The 20,740-nt window shown below is 40.8% G+C and overlaps 1 protein-coding gene across 1 annotated transcript in view; it reads left to right on the forward strand.

Moving 5' to 3' along the window:
• The window catches only part of PTH2R (parathyroid hormone 2 receptor), a gene marked incomplete at its 3' end in the record, with an annotated part of 42,000 nt that extends 31,843 nt beyond the window's left edge, over positions 1–10,157 (forward strand). Inside the window, exons 10-13 of the mRNA XM_079783265.1 lie at positions 1,557–1,651; positions 6,989–7,127; positions 8,484–8,525; positions 9,762–10,157. Coding sequence (XP_079639391.1) covers positions 1,557–1,651; positions 6,989–7,127; positions 8,484–8,525; positions 9,762–10,157 — 672 coding nt within the window. The remainder of the gene's footprint in view (positions 1–1,556; positions 1,652–6,988; positions 7,128–8,483; positions 8,526–9,761) is intronic.
• Between the last annotated feature and the right edge of the window lie 10,583 nt (positions 10,158–20,740).

Genomic DNA, 20,740 nt, shown 5'->3' on the forward strand with positions numbered 1-20,740 from the left:
TATACAGTATGTAATTTTAAAAAATCCTCACCCAAGTATATTTTTCCATTGATCTTTTAGAGAGAGTGGAAGAGAGAGGGAAAGACAGAGAGAAACATCAGTGTGAAAGAAACACATCAATTGGTTGCCTCCTGCACGCCCAGACCAGGGCCTGGGCCGGGGAGGAGCCTGCAACCAAGGTATGTGCCCTTGACTGGAATCGAACCCGGGACCCTTTGGTCTGCAGGCTGACACTCTATCCACTGAGCCAAACCGGGCTATAATATATATTATTGACCGTGTTCTTTTCACTTGCATTCCAAAACATGTCAAGATTGTTTCTTGCCCAATAGATTCAATGTCAATAAATAAACAAATAAATAAAGATTGTTTATTGAATTTATGGAAAATTATCTTTCAGTCTTTATAGCAATATTTATAGTGTTTTTATATGTTAACTTTAGAATCAATGGTTTGTTTTTCAGTGTTACATACTTATAGCATGGTTTTATGTAAATATATAGCCTCCAGATATGCCAGGGATTTTAAATGTAAGTTGGATTCCCTCACTTAATTCTGGCTTTGGAAATTATAATAGCATATTAATTAATTGGATTCTTGTATATATGAGAGTAAAATCTGATAAAATGTGGTCAGAATTTCTGAGCAATATATGAAGCAAAATGAATTTAAGAATCAAGGAGTTTGTAAAGGATGAATATTTATAGGTTCTAATTGGAATAAGTCCTAATAATTGAATTTTAGAGATAATCACAGACGTTAGTACAAATATGGAAGGAACCACTTGATTTTGGAATCCTAGAATCTAAACTTACAGCACTGTTGTTTTCTGTGTTTTGCTCACATTATGTTAAAATTATGTTAATGAGAATTAGTCATTAGAAAACAATTTTTTTTTTGTTCTGAAAATAAATCTCTCAAATATAACTATTATTCACCTGCAACATCTTGATGTTGATTTGAGGATGATTTTAAAATTCTTTTATATAACATCAAAACATGAGAGGAATCTTTGCTAATTGACAACAGAACACGAAGCTGTGTTTTGGTCCTGGGCCTTCCAGGGCATTGTTCGAGGGAGCAGGAAGAGCAGGAGGAGCAGCAGGCAGGGCAGCATGGTCTAGAAGCGGTAACGGTGAAATTGACAGATGTGGTGAATCCTGGCCAAGCAGGGCACTGCCCCCTGAGACGTGAGGACCTGCATTTACACTGGTGTCAGCTAAGAGAGACTGAAACAACGGAATAAAAATGAAATCGCAGAAACTGATCAGACGTGCTCATGAGTACTTAGGAGATGGCCTCGAAGATGCCAATAATAAGGGGTGGAGAAAGGTTTTGGGACTTGCAGAAATATGAGACCTTGAATTCATCAGTTAAGGAAAAGAGAAAGAAGAACTCTGAATTAATTGTTTCCTTCATCCCGTGCTCGTTGGCTCCATCCTTTCATCCATTGTAATTTTCAGTCTTTGAACACAAAGAAGTTCAATTTATGTAAGTTTTATAAACAGCTTGAAGACAAACGTAATAATTCTTTGTAATCTTGCCTTCTCTTTCAGCTGAATTTTATTCTGTTTCTGAATACGGTTAGAGTTCTGGCTACCAAAATTCGGGAGACCAATGCAGTTGTGCATGACACAGGAAAGCAATACAGGTAATTCTGGGATGCATCCATCAGAAGAAATATTTTGGTTACAATTTAGTATAAAGAAAAGATAACAATTGATCTGAAATGTCTCTAAAGATAAATTTATAAATGTGTATTTTTGTTTGGTTCAATTTGTGGTTTTTCAGAAAAAAAATATAAATAACCTAAAACTTGCCCAATATGTTTAATTCAGAGTATATATATATATTTTATTATTGGCATATTGGGATTTTCCTATAAATTAAGTGACCCACCCCCTCTCCTGCTCCTCCCCTGCAAATATATTTGTTTCTTTTTTTCTTTTTCCTTGCGCAGGGGCCATGCTAATCTTTTCTGTTTTGTTCCAATTTTAGTATATGTGCTGCCGAAGCGAGCACAGCACCTCCCCCCCGCCCCCCCCCCCCCCGAAAATTTCTTGTTGATGATCTTGGCAGACAATTTTATTTGCATTCTTTTGTTTTGTTTTTGCAGCCAAAAAAGTAAGGATTAATTAAGGAGATGGCGCTATGCCCAGAGTCACAGGTAGCTCATGCTCAGAGACCTGGCTCTTATTTCATTCTTAAAATACTGTGTCTAACTGAAAAAAAGAAAAAGAAAGAGGATTGCTGTAGTGTTTTTAGTCTTTCCATCAAATTTGCACCTACCAAATATAAATTTTTAACTTTCATATGGACTGTTTGAGCATGTCCATTATTCCATCTTTCATGAAGAAATGGGCAAATTGAGTGTTTATGATCATTATCAAACTCTGTTTAAGGGTGTGTCCATTTCTCCCAATGATAGAACAATGGAAACTATAAGTAGCCTTTCATTCTTCTTCAGAAATCGAAACAGTGCAATGGTGTTGGGAAGCTGCTTATTTCTCTAGTTCTGAATAAAAGCAACTTATTTCTGTAGTTCTGAATGATGTGAACTTGTATTTTTAGTGAAAAGCTGCCTAAGAGATTTGAGCAATTCTGGAGAGGACAAAGGGTGGATTATCTTAAAAATAGGGCAAACAATATTTTGAGTTTATTCATGGAGATTATTTCTCAGAATAATTGAAGAGAATAATGTATCAAGGACTGAAATCGTCTACTATTAAGAATGCAGAATTGATTTAAAGTAATCTGGTGCCCAGAAGTTTCTTGTTTGAAGTCATTAATTAGAACATGGTCTAGACTAACAGTTGTCAGAGAAAGTATTTTTCAGCCAAAATACATGTTACTCATAGACGAAACATATTTATTTTTAATAATGTTCAAAGTTGAGCTACAGATAAAAATGTAGTGGGAAATGACTTTCTTTTTTGGAGAGAAAAATGTGGGGACCTACTTGGCATGGATTTGGGAATTCAGTTTCTGAGGCCTTAGACTATCAGGTTTAAATAGCTTCTCACTTTTAAACAGAGACACTGAGGAAAATGTAACCTGTGTCTGTCCCAATGATATTCCTCCCAGGAGGCTTAATTGAGTCTTTACGTTTATACCCATTCATTTTTGTGCCTTTAAACTTATATCTCTTTTGGTTATTACTTTTGTCAAACATACATTCAAATATTCGTGTTAAAATAAAGCAATGAAAAAATATACTTCCAAATCGTGGTGTCTAAAACAGCTTTAAACATTTTTAAACGTATGTCAGAGCTGTGAGTCTCCAGGTGAGCTTGCACACACAAGGAAAGACTTCTGAAAAGTATATGATATCACTTTGTCGCTATAGTGGCTTGAAATTGAAAGGAGTTAATATGTTAATACAATCAGCTTTAAAAAACTTTTTTACTTTGAGATAATTGTGGAATTACATGCAGTTATAAAAATAATGCAGAGAGATCTCATATACCCTTTACTCAGTTTTTCCTGAATATGACATCTTGCATAACAGCAATTTACAATAACTTATTTTAAAACAAGATTGATGTGAAGAAAATCAATCAGATTTAACAACAGAGCTAATACATTTTTTCTTTTTTAAATTATAACTCAATTCTTTTGCAAAGTAAGCAAAGATTGCCAGGATTGGAAGAACAGGAGAGATAAGAAAAATGCAAGATTCAGTGGAAAGGAATAGTTGAATGTTTTGGCTAATTTGACTTTCCATGCAATATTACACAAACATCATATTTAATATTTGTTATTTTTGGAATACATTCAACCAGTATTTATTACGTAGCATGATAGAAAAAAGGGACAGATTTTAAGGCTGAATCTACTACTAACTGTGTAACTTTGGGTGAATACGTTCCTTTTCTGAGCCTCTTTCTTCACTTGAACAAGGGATCATAAATGCTCTCTCATATATATTTTTTCTTTTTTTGTTTTATTAATCCTCACCTGAGGATATTTTTCCATTGATCTTTTAGAGAGAGTGGAAGAGAGAGGGAAAGACAGAGAGAAACATCAATGTGAGAGAAACACATCTATTGGTTGTATCCTGACCAGGTCCCGGGCCTGGGAGGAGCCTGCAACCAAGGTATGCAACCTTCGGTCCACAGGCTGACACTCTATCCACTGAGCAAACCAGATAGGGCTTTCATACGGCTTTTATCAGGAGAGAGGGAGAGGGAGATTTAGAGAGAGAGATAGAGGAGAGAGAGAGAGAGAGAGAGAGAGAGAGAGAGAGAGAGAGAGAGAGAGAGAGATAGTTAGTTATATGTGTAGAAAAGAAAGAAAGATTAATTCAAGGCCAAGAAGGGTTCAAAATGGAAGAAATAGTTAAGTTCACTCTTAACACATTGAGGACAGATTATGAGAATTCTCGTGTTTTCTGTTATTACACTGTTTTACAAAGTATCATACTTTAAAAAGATATTAGCTTGTAAGAACATATAATAAATAACTTCAAAATGCAATGGGTATTTAATTTTAAAGCGTGCCTTTAACATTTATGTAGTTTTTTGTACTTGTTCAATAGAAACTTATCTGGCCACTGGGTAAAGCTAGCAATAAAACTACTGGTGCACAATGTGTTAAAAGACAAGTAGAGATTTTTCACCTGGGGAGGGATCAACTTGGAAGAGATATTGTAAGAATTGGGTATTTGTTTTCTACATAGGACACCGAACCCAACAAACCATTACACTTTTTTGCCTTGCCCTTTGGACCTAGAGTCACCACCATGTTTCTGGCAAGCCAGAGGCCACTTTCAGTTTTTCATCTGTGAGTCACCTCATTAGACAACTGTGCCTTTTCAGAGCTGGGCTGCAAAGATGTACAGTGTGAATCGGTGACCAGATGGACCCTGAAACAAATCAGTGCCCAGGACTGCTGAGTGATTTGATGTGTGGAAAAGTCCATCTTTATAAGTGAACTAGAGGCCAGTGCACAAAATTTGTGCACTGGTAGGGTCCCTAGTGGCTGCCGTCTGGGTACTCCCTCCCTTTCCCCGGCAACCTGCCACTGCTGGGGCCTCCCTCCCTTCCCCCAGTCGCCTGCCACTGCCGGCGCCTCCCTCTCCCCCCCAGTCACCTACTGCTGCTGCCACCTCTGGCCAGGGCCTCCCTCCATTTCCTTGGATGGCCCCACTTCCTGGTCGAACTCCTGGTTGAGGGGACAATTTGCATACTATGCTTTTATTATATAGGATAGGCAGATGGATGACCCATGCATGCACTGGCCTGGGACACACCACTGCTCTAACTCAGAGGATGTAATCATAACTCTTATACAAATATAAGTGAATACATTTCAAAGATTTTATTTAACTTATTAATGAAGAAATGGTAAGATAGCACATATGTTTTAAAGAGAATAATGAATGCCGAAATGAATTTACAAATGGATGCAAATTAGCAAAACTTGTGCACATCCGTAGAGCTATCATTAGTGGCATTCCATTGGACACAATTTGCATTTCTCTGGGTAGGAATTATTTGAACTGCTATGATAAGAAGATTTCTTAGATAGCCCTCAAGACTCCTGCCTCCCCTGGTTTACATGCCCTGTATAATCCCCTCTCCCATGCTCTTCCTTGAGTGTGGGTAAGACCTGTGATTGGATGGTTTCTCCCTTGATTAGATTACATTGTATGGCAAAGGTGATGGGTCCTGTGATTAGGACACTTTATATAAGACTCCATCCTGGCATCCTGGAGAGAGATTCTCTCAATCTGACATGTTGTGAGGACCCATGGCTAGCACCTGAGGACAGCCTGAGGGAAGTCTGTAGGAACCAAGTAACCCCACCAGCATTCCTCCAGCTGCAAGGAACTGAGCTCTGCTCGCAATCTGAATGAACTTGGGAGAGAACCCTGAGGTCCAGGTGGGAATGCAGTCCTGGCCAACACCTTACCTCCAGCTTCGTCACACCCTGAGCAGAGGACCCAACTCCATTGTGCCTGGCCCGTGGCAGAGAGAAACTGAGAGAGAATAAATGGATTAAGCTACTAAATTTATGGTAATTTGTTCCATAGCAGTAGAAAATGAATTTCAATCCTATCGTTTTTCTACAAATTGGCTTTTATCTCTAGAGAGATGTAGATGAGCCTGGTCATAGAAAAGAGAGAAAACCCAGATGGCTGAGCTAGCAGGATAGCCACTAAATTTAGTCTTGGACAACGTTTTCTCCTCTGCAAGAACCAAACTGTTCCTAAACTCTTTCATTTGTGATCGTTTCACAGCTCCTCTTTATTTTTTGTTTGAACCTAGCTTTTGGCTCTTAGGCATACAGAGGAGGAACAAAGTGAGCATGATTGGAAAATAGTTTCCAGGGGGATTTACCCATTCGTGTGAAAGGAGGAAACACAGTTTTCCTTTCAGATTGATTTTAGACCGGACTCTCAAGGTTCTGCAAATGTAGAACCTGAGGTTCCCCTTTATCTGATTAGACCACATTAGAATGCCATGAAGGTATTCGGTGTCTCCTGCCCGTATATGCAGCGATGGAAAGGGGGCACTCGCTTGTCAGGATTCAGGAGGACAAGCACATCCCAAGGAGCCTCTGAACGTTGAAAGGATTAGTTAGGTCAGAGAAACCCATCGTCTTATGAGGAATGCCGCCTTGAATAAAATGGACTTAGGACAGAATTTCCTGAGTCAGCGGACTGTAGGTGACTCAGGTACGAGATACGAGGACGTGGAGAAGACATTTCAACTGGTTTCTGAAGATAGTGTCCTTTAAGCAAGAAGAATGAGATTAGAGAGACTTAGGGGATAATAATCATGGGAGGTGAGAACAAACTATCTGATTTAGTATAAAAGTGACAGGATGAGGAGCGAGGGGGAAAGCTAGCAGAAGCCGTGGGCTCCAATGAGATGGGAAAAGTCAACCCCTGCGAGCTCTCTAAGCTTGACATTTTCCAAGCGAGCCGCCTCCACGGAAAGGCACTCTAAATTGAATAATCCAAAGGCTTCGCCCTCTCTTTCAGGAAACTCGCCAAATCCACGCTGGTCCTGGTGCTGGTCTTCGGGGTGCATTACATCGTGTTCGTGTGCCTGCCCCACTCCTTCTCGGGGCTCGGGTGGGAGATCCGGATGCACTGTGAGCTCTTCTTCAACTCCTTTCAGGTAGAGGGCCTTCCAGCAACTTGGTTCTTAATATTTTGCTCCCCTATCCCCCATCCCCCACCCCCCCACCACTCGCAACCTCTTTCTCTGCCCCTCTGGCTTTCTGGCCCCTGTCTCCCGAGGGCCGTGAGAGGGCGCTATTCTCTGGCGCCTGTGCTTTTCCACCCTGCGGAGGTCAGGTTACCCTGGGGCCAGACGAGGAGCTGTTCCTCACAGACCGGCCTGGGGGCCAGTGTAGAAAGGGGGTGGTTGTAAACTGTGCACCACCTGCAGAACAGGGACCTCCGCATGTGTAGGGACAAGGAATGAAAGCACAAGAGGGAGAAGGAGGGAAGAGGGGAAAAAGACAAAAACAAGAAAGAGGTGGCTTCCGCACATTTTCTCCATCTTGTTTGAAAATGATACCATCATCCGTCACATGGATTACTGCAGACGCCCCCTGACCCTTCTTCCTGCGTGTGCACCTGCTGCCGCCGCCTGCCGCCTTCGTCGTGTCTCCGTAGTCTGAAGAACCTTAAGAATAAATTGATCATGTCGCTTCTCTGGCGGGTGTATCCAGAGGCTTCCTATTGCACTCAGAATAAAATCCAAATGCCATTGCCTGGGGTGCACAGCCCTACGGGGCAGGGTTCCTCCAGCCCATTCCTGCCCCAGGGGTTCGTACTTGCTGTCGCCTTTGCCTGGAATGTTCTTCCCCTTACTATTCATAAGGCCTGGCTTCTTCTTGTCACTCCAGGCAGCTTCAATGTCACCTCCTCAGAGAGGAGCTCCTTGTCTGATTCATCTTCATTCTCCTCTGTCAGCACCACTTATTATGCATGCACAGCCCTTATCACCTTCCATTTTTCTCGCGTGGCTATTTGTTTATGTTTCACCCCTCTGCATTTCCTTCTAGAATGCAAGGCCTCAGAGAACAGGGACCTTGTCTGTCTTGATTAAACTGTTTATCCTTGGCACGCCGAGCACTTCGCATTGTATAAGCTCCATGAATATTTTTGAAGGAATGAAAAAAAGTTTGTCTTTTTACCATATCATACCCTTTGTTTGCAGTTCCCAGCATTCACAGTGTATAAATATCTCCTACCAACCAGGGATATTCGGGCATCTTGAGTGGCGACATAAATGAAACTAATGTAATAGAAATCAGTTCTTTGTGTATCTTTGCATGTTCTCTTCAGTTACTTGCTTGGTTCAGCTGACCCCAAGGGAAGATCTCAGACAAATTTAATGTAAATATAAGGATTTGGAAGCATCAAGAGGGAATAATGTATAGGATTTTCTGAAGGAATCACTTGACGGCACTAGTGCCCTGATCTTCACGAACGCTCAGCACCTAACGTGCATTTTTTTCTCCAGGGTTTCTTCGTGTCCATCATCTACTGCTACTGCAATGGAGAGGTAGGTGCGAAGGGAGCCGAGTCCCACAGGTCTCTGTCGCAAGGGGACCCAAAGCGCTTCAGGATCCCCGGGAGTTACAGGACAAAGTGGGCCAAGAGAGGAGAGGTGTTTTAATCATAAATTATTTTGAGAAAGCAAGAATTCACTTCAGTAAACTAAGGTCAATTCAGTTATAAACCCTGATATCAAAAACCAACTCCCTGGAATGCATATTGAGACCTGGAAGGACGGCGAGCTTTGTATTCCAGTTAATGCTTAAACTTATTAATCAATTTCAAGGTCTATCAGAAACTCAAATATGTATTCTTGGGACAAACCGATTAGAACATTTTGACATTTTTTTAAACTACAAGGTGGTGGTGGGACAGTTTCTGTTCGTCCAGGAGTTGAGCTGTTCTTTTAGGGGACATTGGCCCCCCAGGTTTCCATTCTCCCCGGGAATTCCCAATAAGCTTCCCCCGGAAAGGGGCGCTAGCAGGGGCATTGACTCTCCAGCTGAAGGAACAGAAACGAGCCCCACCCTATTGAGAAGGCATTAGCAGGGCCTGCGTTTCAGTGTGCAACCCTCTTTCCTTTTCCTCCTTCAGTCTGCCTGCCTCCGTAAGGTGATGGGTGGAGGGCACGTTTCAGGTTGAGTCCCTTTCATGCCATTCCTCAGCCACAGCTGCCACTATTTATCTCTCTTTCTCCTCCAACCCCCTCTTTTCCTCTCCCACAACTCAGATATTTCTATCGGCTGTATTTCAGTCTCCATTAAAATACTAACCTTGGCCCTAGCCGGTTTGGCTCAATGGATAGAGCGTTGGCCTGTAGACTGAAGGGTCCTGGGTTCAATTCCAGTCAAGGGCACATGCCCAGGTTGCAGGCTCACTTCCCAGGAGGGGGTGTGCAGGAGGCAGCCAATCAATGATTCTCTCTCATCATGCATGTTTCTCTCTCTCTCTCCCTCTCCCTCTCCCTTCCTCTCTGAAATCAATAAAAATATACTAAAAAAATACTAAACTTGGACAAGTCCTTTTACCTCTCTGTAAGCCTCAATTGGCTCATCTCCAGGAGTAACACCTGCCTTCTAGGTATTTTGAGACCCGGAGGGAATATATATGCCAATCCCTGGCACACAGTGGAACCTTAATGGATGATTATTACTGTCATTGAAATCAGCGCAAACATTCGTCTAAGCAAGCTGCAGGGTCTCCCTGATGCTCTCTGATGCACAATATGGTTCTTGTGGTTTAGGTTCAGTCTGAGGTGAAGAAGATGTGGAGTCGGTGGAATCTCTCCATCGACTGGAAAAGGACGCCCCCATGCGGCGGCCACAGGTACGGCTCTGTGCTCACCACCATGACGCCCAGCACCAGCAGCCACTCGCAGATGGCGGCCAGCACTCGCATGGTCCTCCTCTCCGGCAAAGCGACCAAGACGGCCGGCCAACAGCCCGACAGCCACGTGACTTTACCCGGCTATGTCCGGAGTAACTCAGAGCAGGACTGCCAGCAACACTTGATCCATGAGGAGACCAAGGAAGGTAATGGGAGGCTGGGAGAGGAAACTCCAATGGAGGTGTCTTCCAGGCCAGTGGAAGGTACCCCAGACCCTGAAGGAATCAAAGGAGAAATAGAGGATGTTCTCTGAATCAACATCTATGGCTTGAAAGAGCTGGTCCATCTGGTTGCCCAAGAGCTGATGCTCCAAGAGCTTGGCCATCATCCCTCTGCTTGAGCCTCAGAGCTGAAAATTCAGGCTTAGAGTGTTACTCGACAAAAATGGTCAGGCGCCATGAATTGGCTCCTATACATACTAAAGACACAAAAAGGAGAAGTGTAATTGATGTGGTTTATGACCTTGTTTTGACATCAGATTCTCTTCTAAATTGATGTGTGATACTTGCTCTGTGATTGTTCCTCTATCTGCTACTTTTGGGTAGAAAACGTTTTAATTGCTTGCCTTTAGTTTTCTCTTACAAATACCACTCTAAGAATGATAGAGATCATTTAGTATGTGTCATTTCCGTTTAGGAAATTAACACTCTCTTTTTCTCTTTCTCCCCTGAATGTATTTCTATCACTGCCTTCTTTTTGTCTCTGTGTTAGGAGCAATTAGGATCTGAAAATGTATGTTGAAAGATTAACGATCTAAGAACAAGTACACACTGGAAAGTAAGTTAGCTGCACTTTGATAAGATTATACGTTGATGACAGTTAAACTTTCTGGGAAGAAAGGAAATTACTTAAAAAAGAAAAGAATATTGCACATATTCCTCCGTTTGAATGCCCCCCTCTGTGACCAGCCACTTCTCAGGTCTTCACTCCTTTGTAAACCTTGACCTGCCACAAGGTTTTCTGTTGGTGAGCTTGTGTCTGAAAACTACTTTTGTTTGTAATCATTTCTATTGATCGAGAGTCACACTGCTCCTATGCTTTTTTCCTCTTTGTTCTATTCCTATATTCTAAATGGCATGTGGGATAAATTAAAAGTTTGTTGTAAAAATACATGTTGGGTCACTTTCTAAAGTTTTCTCTCAGAGTCTCAGTTTGTTTTGGGAAACCAAGCAAATTCCCCTTCTCTGCCTCTGTGGACACAGGCATGTGGCTCCAGGACTCGGCTGAAGTTGACATTTCAGTATGTTGCAGCAGCAAATGAGTGCATGTCAGGTACCCAGCGTCCTTCGGGGTGTTTACAAGCATTAACTTATTTAATCCTCAACAAACTTAGGGAGTAAGCCTTATCACCATCACCCTTTTTCACAAGTGATACTGTGACTCACGGAAGCGGCATAGCTTGCCCAAAGTCACACAGCTAGTCACTGACAGCATGGTTTCAGAACACCGACTTCAAGTCCTTTGTTCTTAGCCCTGTCATACTGTCACCAATATAATGTCACCCATTAACCACCCAAGAAACTTGAATGAATTCTGCGTAGAGGGTGCTTCAGGAGCTCTTCTTGCAAAATGTTTTAGTCTCTGACCCTCACGAAGTTTTCACTCTCGTGAGGGAGACAGACACACGTGGGGAATGAAAATTTCACAGAGCAGCGCATTCTCCAGTGAAATGACACAGGTCCAGCTGCTCTGTCTCACTTTGCTGACTGATTCAACCAGCATGCTAATGGTGTCATGATGAGTAAACTGGTACTCGTCTGCACACCCTCTTGACAAACATTACACTCTCCATGCTCTTACTTTCCTTCCTTCTCTGTGCCAGTGTTGGCCTTCTCTACCCTTCCTATTTATGAAGGTGCCATTGTGCCTATTTAATTAATTCGATTCACTTCTGTATTGTCACACCTCCACGTTGCTTCCCTGTTAGGAGAGAGCCATCCTGGTCTGAGCCAGAGATGAAGTGCAGCTCCATTGCTAATTTTGTGCAAGGCTTTGTAAAATCAGTTAACTTCCCTTTTAGTTCAAGTTCTTTAAAGTGGAATTATATCTGTCTGCCTTAGAGAGATGATCTGATGATAAGAGAAATCACATATTGAAAGGACTTTGTAACATGAAAATTATTGCACACAAATATTTGGTTTGGGTTGTTACAGTATTGTTTTCAGTTAAATTCCTTTTGCCTCAATATATTATAAAAGGCCTCATTGGTAATTGCAACAAAAAAATTGTTAGAATCCTATCTAATAAAAGAGTAATATGCAAATTGACCATCACTCCAACACACAAGATGGCCGCCCCATGTGGTCAAAGATGGCTGCCCCCATGTGGACACAAGATGGCTGCCACAAGATGGCCAACAGGGGAGGGCAGTTGTGGGCAATCAGGCCAGCAGGGGAGGGCAGTTAGGAGGGACCAGGCCTGCAAGGGAGAGAAGTTAGGGGTGACCAGGCCAGCAGAGGAAGGCAGTTGGGGGTGACCAGGCCTACAGGGGAGGGCAGTTGGGGGCGAGCAGGCTGGCAGGCGAGGGCAGTTAGGGACAATCGGGCTGGCAGGGGAGCAGTTAGGCGTCGGTCAGGCTGGCAGGGGAGTGGTTAGGGGGTGATCAGGCTGGCAGGCAGAAGCGGTTAGGGGCAATCAGGCAGGCAGGCAAGCAGTTGGTAGCCAGCAGTCCTGGATTGTGAGAAGGATGTCGGACTGCCCGTCGGACTGGGACCGGGATCGAGCCTAAACGGGGGTGCCAGATTGGAGAGGGTGCAGGCTGGGCTGAGGGACACACATGCACACCCTCTCCCCCGTGCATGAATTTTGTGCACTGGGCCTCTAGTTTATAATAATTGTTAGAATAAATATATGTATATTGGATAATATGGAAAATCTGAAGGGTTTTAACTTTTTTCTTTAATAATTTTATTGATTTTTTTTTAAAGAGAGAGAGAATCATTGATATGAGAGTAGAACATTAATTGGCTACCTCCTGCATGCCCTCTACATGCCCCTCACTGGGAATCGAGCCCACAACCTGGGCATGTGCCCTGACTGAGAATCGAACCAGCAATCTTTCGGTGTATGGGACAATGCCCAACCAACTGAGTTACACTGGCCAGGGCAAAGGGTTTTTACTTTTTAAGCCAACACCAAATTCTAAGACTAGACCACTACTTCTCTACATTAACAAGTACAAATAAACCCCTCAGAGTTACCAAGATTTCTCTTAAAGTTTAGTCATTCATTAATTCAACAAACATTTACTTTGAGCCCACTATGTGACAGACATTATGCTACGTGCTGGGGCCACAACAAAAAATAAGACATAATCTGTTCCCTCAAGAAACAAAGAACCCCTCAGTTGCTAAGACTCTTGATCTCATCCGTGTATACACATTTTTTTTTCCTTCTAGGCTTTGATAATGTTTGCATCCAATTAGACAGTTTAGGATAATAAGTTACACTAGTCTATTGATTTGTCAAGTAAAATATCAGGCAGTTATCAAGGATTGGCTGATCTAGATCTGAAGGTGCAAACTGTTGGCTGATAAGCTAAGTTTGGTCCTTTACTGTGTTTCATTGGTCTGTCTTTGGGTTGCAGTATATTATTTAGTTGCCAACATGGAAAATTTAAACGATTCCACAGAAAAATGTTATTTTCTTAATTATGGAAATATCAGAGGACCTTATGTGACAACAATCAGTGGTGGCTGGTGGCTGGCCTCTTCATATGGGACCAACGGGCTCTAGTATGCTCAGCGCCTTCCTAGCCACATCCAATTATTTCTGTTACCTTTCTGGCTCCATCCCCTGATCTAGACAATGCACTTACATAGAACTGGAACAAATTTTTCTTTAAAATATTCTTGGGGTGTGTGGCATCCCATATAATTTTTTCTAATAAGTTAAGCAACCAAGTATTTTTATATGTAGTAGAATTTAACTTAAGTGTGATATAATAACAAATATGCTGTGTAGATGAGCCTATTCAGAGAAAAAGTCATTCCACAATGTCTGTGCTTTCAGATCCCACCCACACTATTCCAAGCTTCACTTTATAAGTCATCACTCTGAGGTACTTATTGCTAATACAACAGATATTTTTTTTCTCCCTTTGGAAATACAGCAATTTTCAGATGCAAAAGGATGAAATGGTATGCTAGGTTCCAGGGGTGTGTGAAGACAGCCTTATGTTGCTTGTTGACATGGGTATTCCATTTTGATACCTATTTTTCCTGGAAGCGAAAGAAAGCCTGACATCAGTGGTAATCAATTTTCACCACCTAGTGTAAACAGGTCCCATAGCTCTTACTGTCATAGCGTTGTCTCTTTCTGCTCTTGTTCAATAACATGGAACACCTTTGCTTTGCAGGTTCTAAAGTTGTCAAAAAACCCTCAAACACCTCCTCTATTTTTGAATCGTTGGAAGAAAATGAATAAGGTATGTATGAGTTGCAGTGTATTATTTACACCCAGAAGTTAATGTTATATAATTCAGAGGTGATCTCCCTTAGAGATTATGGTAGGAAGAATAACGCACCCCACCTCACTCCCCCAGAACCTGTGACTATATTAGGTAATTGGCAAAGAGGAGAGTTTAATTGGAATTAAAGATTACTAATCAGGGAGATTATTCTGGGTTATCTGGGTGGGCCCAGTGTAGTAGTAACAAAGGTCCTGAGAAGGAGAAGAGGGAGGCAGAAGAGGAATTCAGAAGGATGTGTATCAGGGCTGCCACTGTTGCTGGCTTTGAAGGTAGAGGAAAGGGCCATAAGCCAAGGAATGTAGGCAGGCTCCCGAAGCTAGGAAAAGACATTCCTAGAGCTCCGAGAAAGGAATACAGCCCTATGAACTGAGACCCTTGTTGGACTTCTAACACACAGAAATGTACAATAATACATTAGTGTTTTTTTAAGCCACTGAGTTTGTGATAATTTGTTATGACATCCATAGAAACCTATCAGATTTATATTGATTGCCTATATGGAAAGAATTGTAACGGTTGATTAGTCTATGTAATTGTTTTTGTCTGATTGCTGCATGGAGATCAATTCTTGTGCCAGTGTTTATGGTATTTTATATGCTGCATTTACAGGAAGGAGTGTTGTCTAGCTTGCCATTGAACTATAATTCATACTCTTACCTGAAGTTGTTTCCTTTTAAAAATGCTAATATTTACATGGTTGAGTTTATTCAAAATCTGTGAAGGGCATTCTCATGTTTTCTAAAGTGTTATTAAATATCTTGTTTTATGAGTTGGATTTTAATCTTTTTCTCTCATTAAGTCTGCTCTGCCTATGTCCTCCATTCTCAGACCCTCTCCCTAAGATACACACGTGATCAGTTGCTCAGGAAAGCTTGTACCTGCTCATTCTGGGACATTCTAGGCTGAAAAGGTGGCCTCCTTGTGGGTTGTTTAGGAATAACATAGGTAATTAACTGATGTACACCCATTTTGTTTTAGGAATTGAGCTCAGTATTTTCAGTATCTTATCATATAAAAAATCTTTATAGCACACTATGACAAAGTAAAAAGGGCCATAATCAGGGGCCTTGGAGTCAAATTGAATGGGGTTCAAATCATGGCTTAGCCACTTTGATCTGGGACAAATCATCTAATTTCTGATTACCTAATAGTTTGCTAAGTCAATGAGAGAAAAAAAAAAGAATTAGTTTCCACAATTTTTTTTAATCCTCACCCAAGGATATGTTGTTATTGATTTTGAGAGAGAGAGAGAGAGAGAGAGAGAGAGAGAGAGAGAGAGAGAGATAAAGAGAGAGAGAGAGAGAGAGAGAGAGAGAGAGAGATCAATTTGACTGACAAACGTGGATTGGTTGCCTCCCATATACACCCCAACAAGGGATCAACTATTTTGATAGTAGAATTAGCAGTAGTTATGGGAATGTAAAGTATAATAATATGATTATAATTTTGGATTAAAGCATTTTTGATCTCTCAGTATTTCATGACTGTCACAATAAAAAATAACTTTTGAATCTAAACTCTTCTTTTTAATACTACCCCAAATATCTATATAAAGATCTAAAGAGATATAAAGATCTAAATCCTGTTCTTAAGCTGCCTCTCATTGAAAATTTGCCCACATATTGTAGCAAAAATGACTTCGAACAACTTTATTTTTAGATTACTCATCTTTATGGCATTTGAAGATAGCTTTTATGTATGTTTCCACTTATCCACTATTACAAAAACCACTCAGAGCAATGGAAGTATCTATAAATGGTACAGAACCAGGCAAAATGGTAAACATTCTTATCTGTCCTGTCTCTTAATTTAGTGCTGTTAGTGTTTAAATTCAGCTCCTACTTAGATCCCTAATCTCTTTCAAAACCACATTTCATTTGGGGAGCTTATGTGGCTCATTTGCTTAATGAGCTAAATGGCTAAATAGGAAAACAAATTTAGTACATGAAGCTGTGTGTTTGTGTAATATTTAAAATTTTTTTATTTTTAAATTAAATTTATTGGGGTGATATAGGTTAATAAGATCATATAGATTCCAAGTGTACATTTCTATGATACATAATCATATATTGGATTATATGCCCACCATCCAAAGTCAAATAATCTTTGGTCACCATATATTGGGCCCCCTTTACCCTTTGCTAGCCCCAACCCCTTCCCTCTGGTAACCACCATACTGTTGCCTGTGGCTATGAGTTTCAGTTTTATATCCTACATATGAGAGAAATCATATGGTTCTTAGCTTTTTTGTGACTGACTTACTTTGCTTAGCATAATATTCTTGAGGCCCATCGTTATCATCTTAAATGGAAGTATTTCTTTTATTTATTTATTGTTATTATTACTTTTCAAACTTTATTGTTGAGATTATTACAGATGTCCCTTTTTTTCCCCATTGCCCCCCTCCACCCAGATCCCGCCCCACCCCCTCCCTTCGACACTCTATTATCTGGGTCCATAGGTGATGCATATATGCATATAAGATCTTTGTTTAATCTCTTCCCACCCCCCGGCCCCTAATCGTCAGTCTGTTCCATTTCCATGCCTCTGATTCTGTTTTATTCACCAGTTTATTCTGTTCATTACGTTTCTTATTCCTTTATTTTGATTTTTAGATTCAATTGTTGATAGGTACGTATTTGTTGCCGTTTTGTTGTTCATATTTTTTATCTTTATCTTTTTCTTCTTCTTAAAGAATATCCTCCAATATTTCACATAATATTGGTTTGGTGATGATGAACTCCTTTAGCTTTTTTATTTTTTGTCTGTGAAGCTCTTTATCTGACCTTCAGTTCTAAATGGTAGCTTTGCTGGGTAGAGTAATCTTGGTTGTAGGTCCTTGCTATTCATCACTTTGAATATTTCTTGCCACTGCCTTCTGGCCTGCAAAGTTTCTGTTGAGAAACCAGCTGACAGTCGTATGGGCATTCCCTTGTAGGTAACTACTGCTTTTCTCTTGCTGCTTTTAAGATTCTCTCTTTGCCTTTACCCTTGGCATTTTAATTATGATGTGTCTTGGTGTGGTCCTCCTTGGGTTCCTCTTGTTTGAGACTCTCTGTGCTTCCTGGACTTGTAAGTCTATTTCTTTTACCAGGTAGGGGAAGTTTTCTGTCATTATTTCTTCAAATAGGTTTTCAATATCTTGCTCTCTGTCTTCTTCTGGAACCCCTGTAATGCTTGAAGTTGTCCCAGAGGCTCCTTACACTATCTTCATATTTTTGGGTTCTTTTTTATTTTTGCTCTTCTGGTTGGGTGTTTTATGCTTCCTCATATTTCAAATCGTTGATTTGATTCTCAGAATCCTTTACTATTGACTCCCTGTATATTATTCAGTCAGTGTATGCTTAATTTCTGACTAATTCTTTTTCATTTTTTTGGCATTCTCACTAAGATCATTGAAAGTCTCACTAAGTCCCTTGGAGGTTTGTAGGAGATTCTTGAGTAACCTCATAACTGTGGTTTTGAACTCTGTATCCAATAGTTTTCTTTCTTCCATTTCTTTCATTTGTGACATGTTTCTTTGTCTCAGCATTTTGGCTGCTTCCCTGTGTTTGTTTCTATGTATTGGGTAGAGCTGCTATGCCTCCTAGAGTTGGTCGAGTGGCCTTGTGAGGTGGGTGTCCTATAGGGCCCAGTGGCTCAGCCTCCCCAGTCACCTGAGCTGGGCACTCTAGGTGTACCCTTTTGTGAGCCGTGAGCACAGTCTTGTTGTAATTGAGACTTGATTGCTGTTGGTGGCACTGGGAGGAATTGACCTCCAGGCCAATTGTCTGTGAGGACCAGTTGCTACTACAGTGGGAGAGCTGGCGTGCACGATAGGCTTGGGGCTCTCTGACCCAGCTGCAGCTTATTTGATCAAGGACAGGCCATTTATATGCAAAAGCTGCTGCACACAGCTTGGGTGGGGTTGTAAATTGGATGAGGCGTGGTCTTAGGAATTCATCAGGGCAGAGCAAACAGAAATAGCTGCCAGTCATCCCTATGACCTGGGAGGTCCCAGCATGGGAACAATGATCCCTGTGAGCACCTCCATCTGGGAGAAAGCTGCCCCTGAGTTCCTGCCCTGATGCCAGACAATCCAGTTCCTTCTTGTATGTGTCTGTGTTCCCCAGAGCCTTGCCCCAGTGCTGGAGCTCAGAGGAAGCAGGACCTTGTAAGTTCAGTTTGTGGTGCTGGCCTTTTAAGAGTAACAGCTCTGTGTCACTGAGTCCCAATCTACATTGGTTTTTATAGCCTGTAGGGACTCCTTTACCCAGCTGTGGGACCCTGGGCTTGGGGTCTGGTGTGGGGCTGGGACCCCTTGCTCCTCCAGTTGGCCTCCACAGAGATGATCTCCCTCCCAATTAAAAAAGTGGCCCACGTGGGTGCTGGACCAGCCCATTCTACTCCTCCGCCCCTCATACCAGTCTCAGTGTGCTCTCTTCTTTACTTCTCTAGTTGTAGGACTTCCATTCAGCCAGCTTTCTGGCAGTTCTGGATGATGGTTGTTCTGTATTTTAGTTGTAATTTTGATGTGGTTGTGGGAGGTGGCCAGTACAGGCATTTACCTACACCACCATCTGTTTTGTGCCTGTCTTGCAATAAAAATAATTTTGATATTTAAAAAAATGTGTGTCAAGTCCTGGCCGGTGTGTCTCAGTTGGTTGGAGGGTTGTCTCATATACCAAAAGAATAGAATCATTGCTTCAACAGAAAATGTATCAGTTATATGTATTAACATTACATTCATACCTTTAAAATTATCATTGATTCTTTTATAAATAAATGTTCTGATTCGATTTGTATTATATTGACTTAAGTCAGTTGTTACTGACAAAGTATTTCTCCTATTGATACCCAAAATAAAGGGTACTCCCAATTTCTAAGCATATGGCCGTAGCTTTTCCCTAGCTGATAGAAAAAACTTTTCCTTTTAAAATAAAATTTAATTAAGAACTGAATAATTTTTAGCAGCTGTGGTGGATTTGGCTACAAATTGAGTATGACTATGCTGCTCTTCACAAATTCTGTCACTCCTGTTTCCTTAATCATTTCCAGATGAAAAGTCACATGGATTATTAATGATGTGTGTACCATAAGATTAAAAAGCATTTCATGTTAGGTCCTCAAAACTCCCATCAACTGTGTTAATAATGTGTACCTCAATGACAAACATTACGATATTCTGTGGCTAACCATACAAATGTTGGTATAACTCTATATTAACTATAACTTTTAAACAACAAAAGAATAAACATTCTTTCTAAATGGGTATGGAACATTGAGAAAGAGAGGCCATATAATGTTCTATGAAATAAATCTCATTACATTTAAAAAGAGTAAAAAGTAGTTCCATGTATATTTACTGATTACACTGAAATTTAAATAGAAATAAATTACAGCTGCTTTTTATGAAGATGATTCAGTAGCTCACACTTGGAGAAATTCCAAAGCAGGTCCAGGGAGAGACATGTTAGGTTTCTAGTAGCTGGGAAGAACAGTCTGAAAGTAGGACCTAGGGTAGACATTGGAGAATAGGAATAGTTAAATGAGCAACAAGCAGTTACACCCATTTTGTAGAGAAACAGTCATCATCTAAAAGTTCTAAGGTGTAAGGATATATCCACTTTGTACATTTTAGTTCCGTTGTTATTTGGTTTATAGCAAGTTAAAAACAACTTGAATAGTGACCCATGTGTAGCCATGGTAACCTGTTTAAAAGCACATTTTCTTGAAAAGAAAATAGCAAAAATGACTATGTAACTGATCAAATATCTCTTTTAAACATCCAAATGAAAACTAGTTGAAGAGAGGAATTGAATGTAGTGATGCATGGAATTGCAACTCAAGAAAATATATTACAACATGGTTTGCCTGTAGTAATCTCTCCCACAGCCTTCACTCAGGGGTAGCAGGCACGCTGAGATAAGGCTTGGTTTCTTTTTTTCTTCTAATGTACTGTCACTTACAGTGATTGATTAGTGGTAAGTTAGAAGGTGTCCTGAGCTACATTAAAATGAAGAATTGAGCTTTTTACTAATGCACTTAGAATTTGAGGATAAACCTGGATATGCAATGTATATACATATGATGCATAATTCATATTGGAGTAGGTATATCATGTATTAAGACCAAATGGTGATTTAAGTATCAGTTGGGAACCTGGGTGAATAAGAGCTTTTGGAAATGTCAAGGAGCATTACTTTACTCTCCATATGTAGTGATATCTCATATTCAAAGCCCATGCACTTATTTATGAGTAATATAAAAGGGCACGTAATCATTATAGTAATGGAAAGAAGCCATGACCCTACATTAGTAAGAACTAAACTTAGATACAAAAGAAGCAGACATAAACCATTTCCCTTTTCTGTGTGTGTGTGTGT

This window comes from Cnephaeus nilssonii (genome assembly GCF_951640355.1).
Source record: "Cnephaeus nilssonii genome assembly, chromosome: 10".
NCBI lineage: Eukaryota > Metazoa > Chordata > Mammalia > Chiroptera > Vespertilionidae > Cnephaeus > Cnephaeus nilssonii.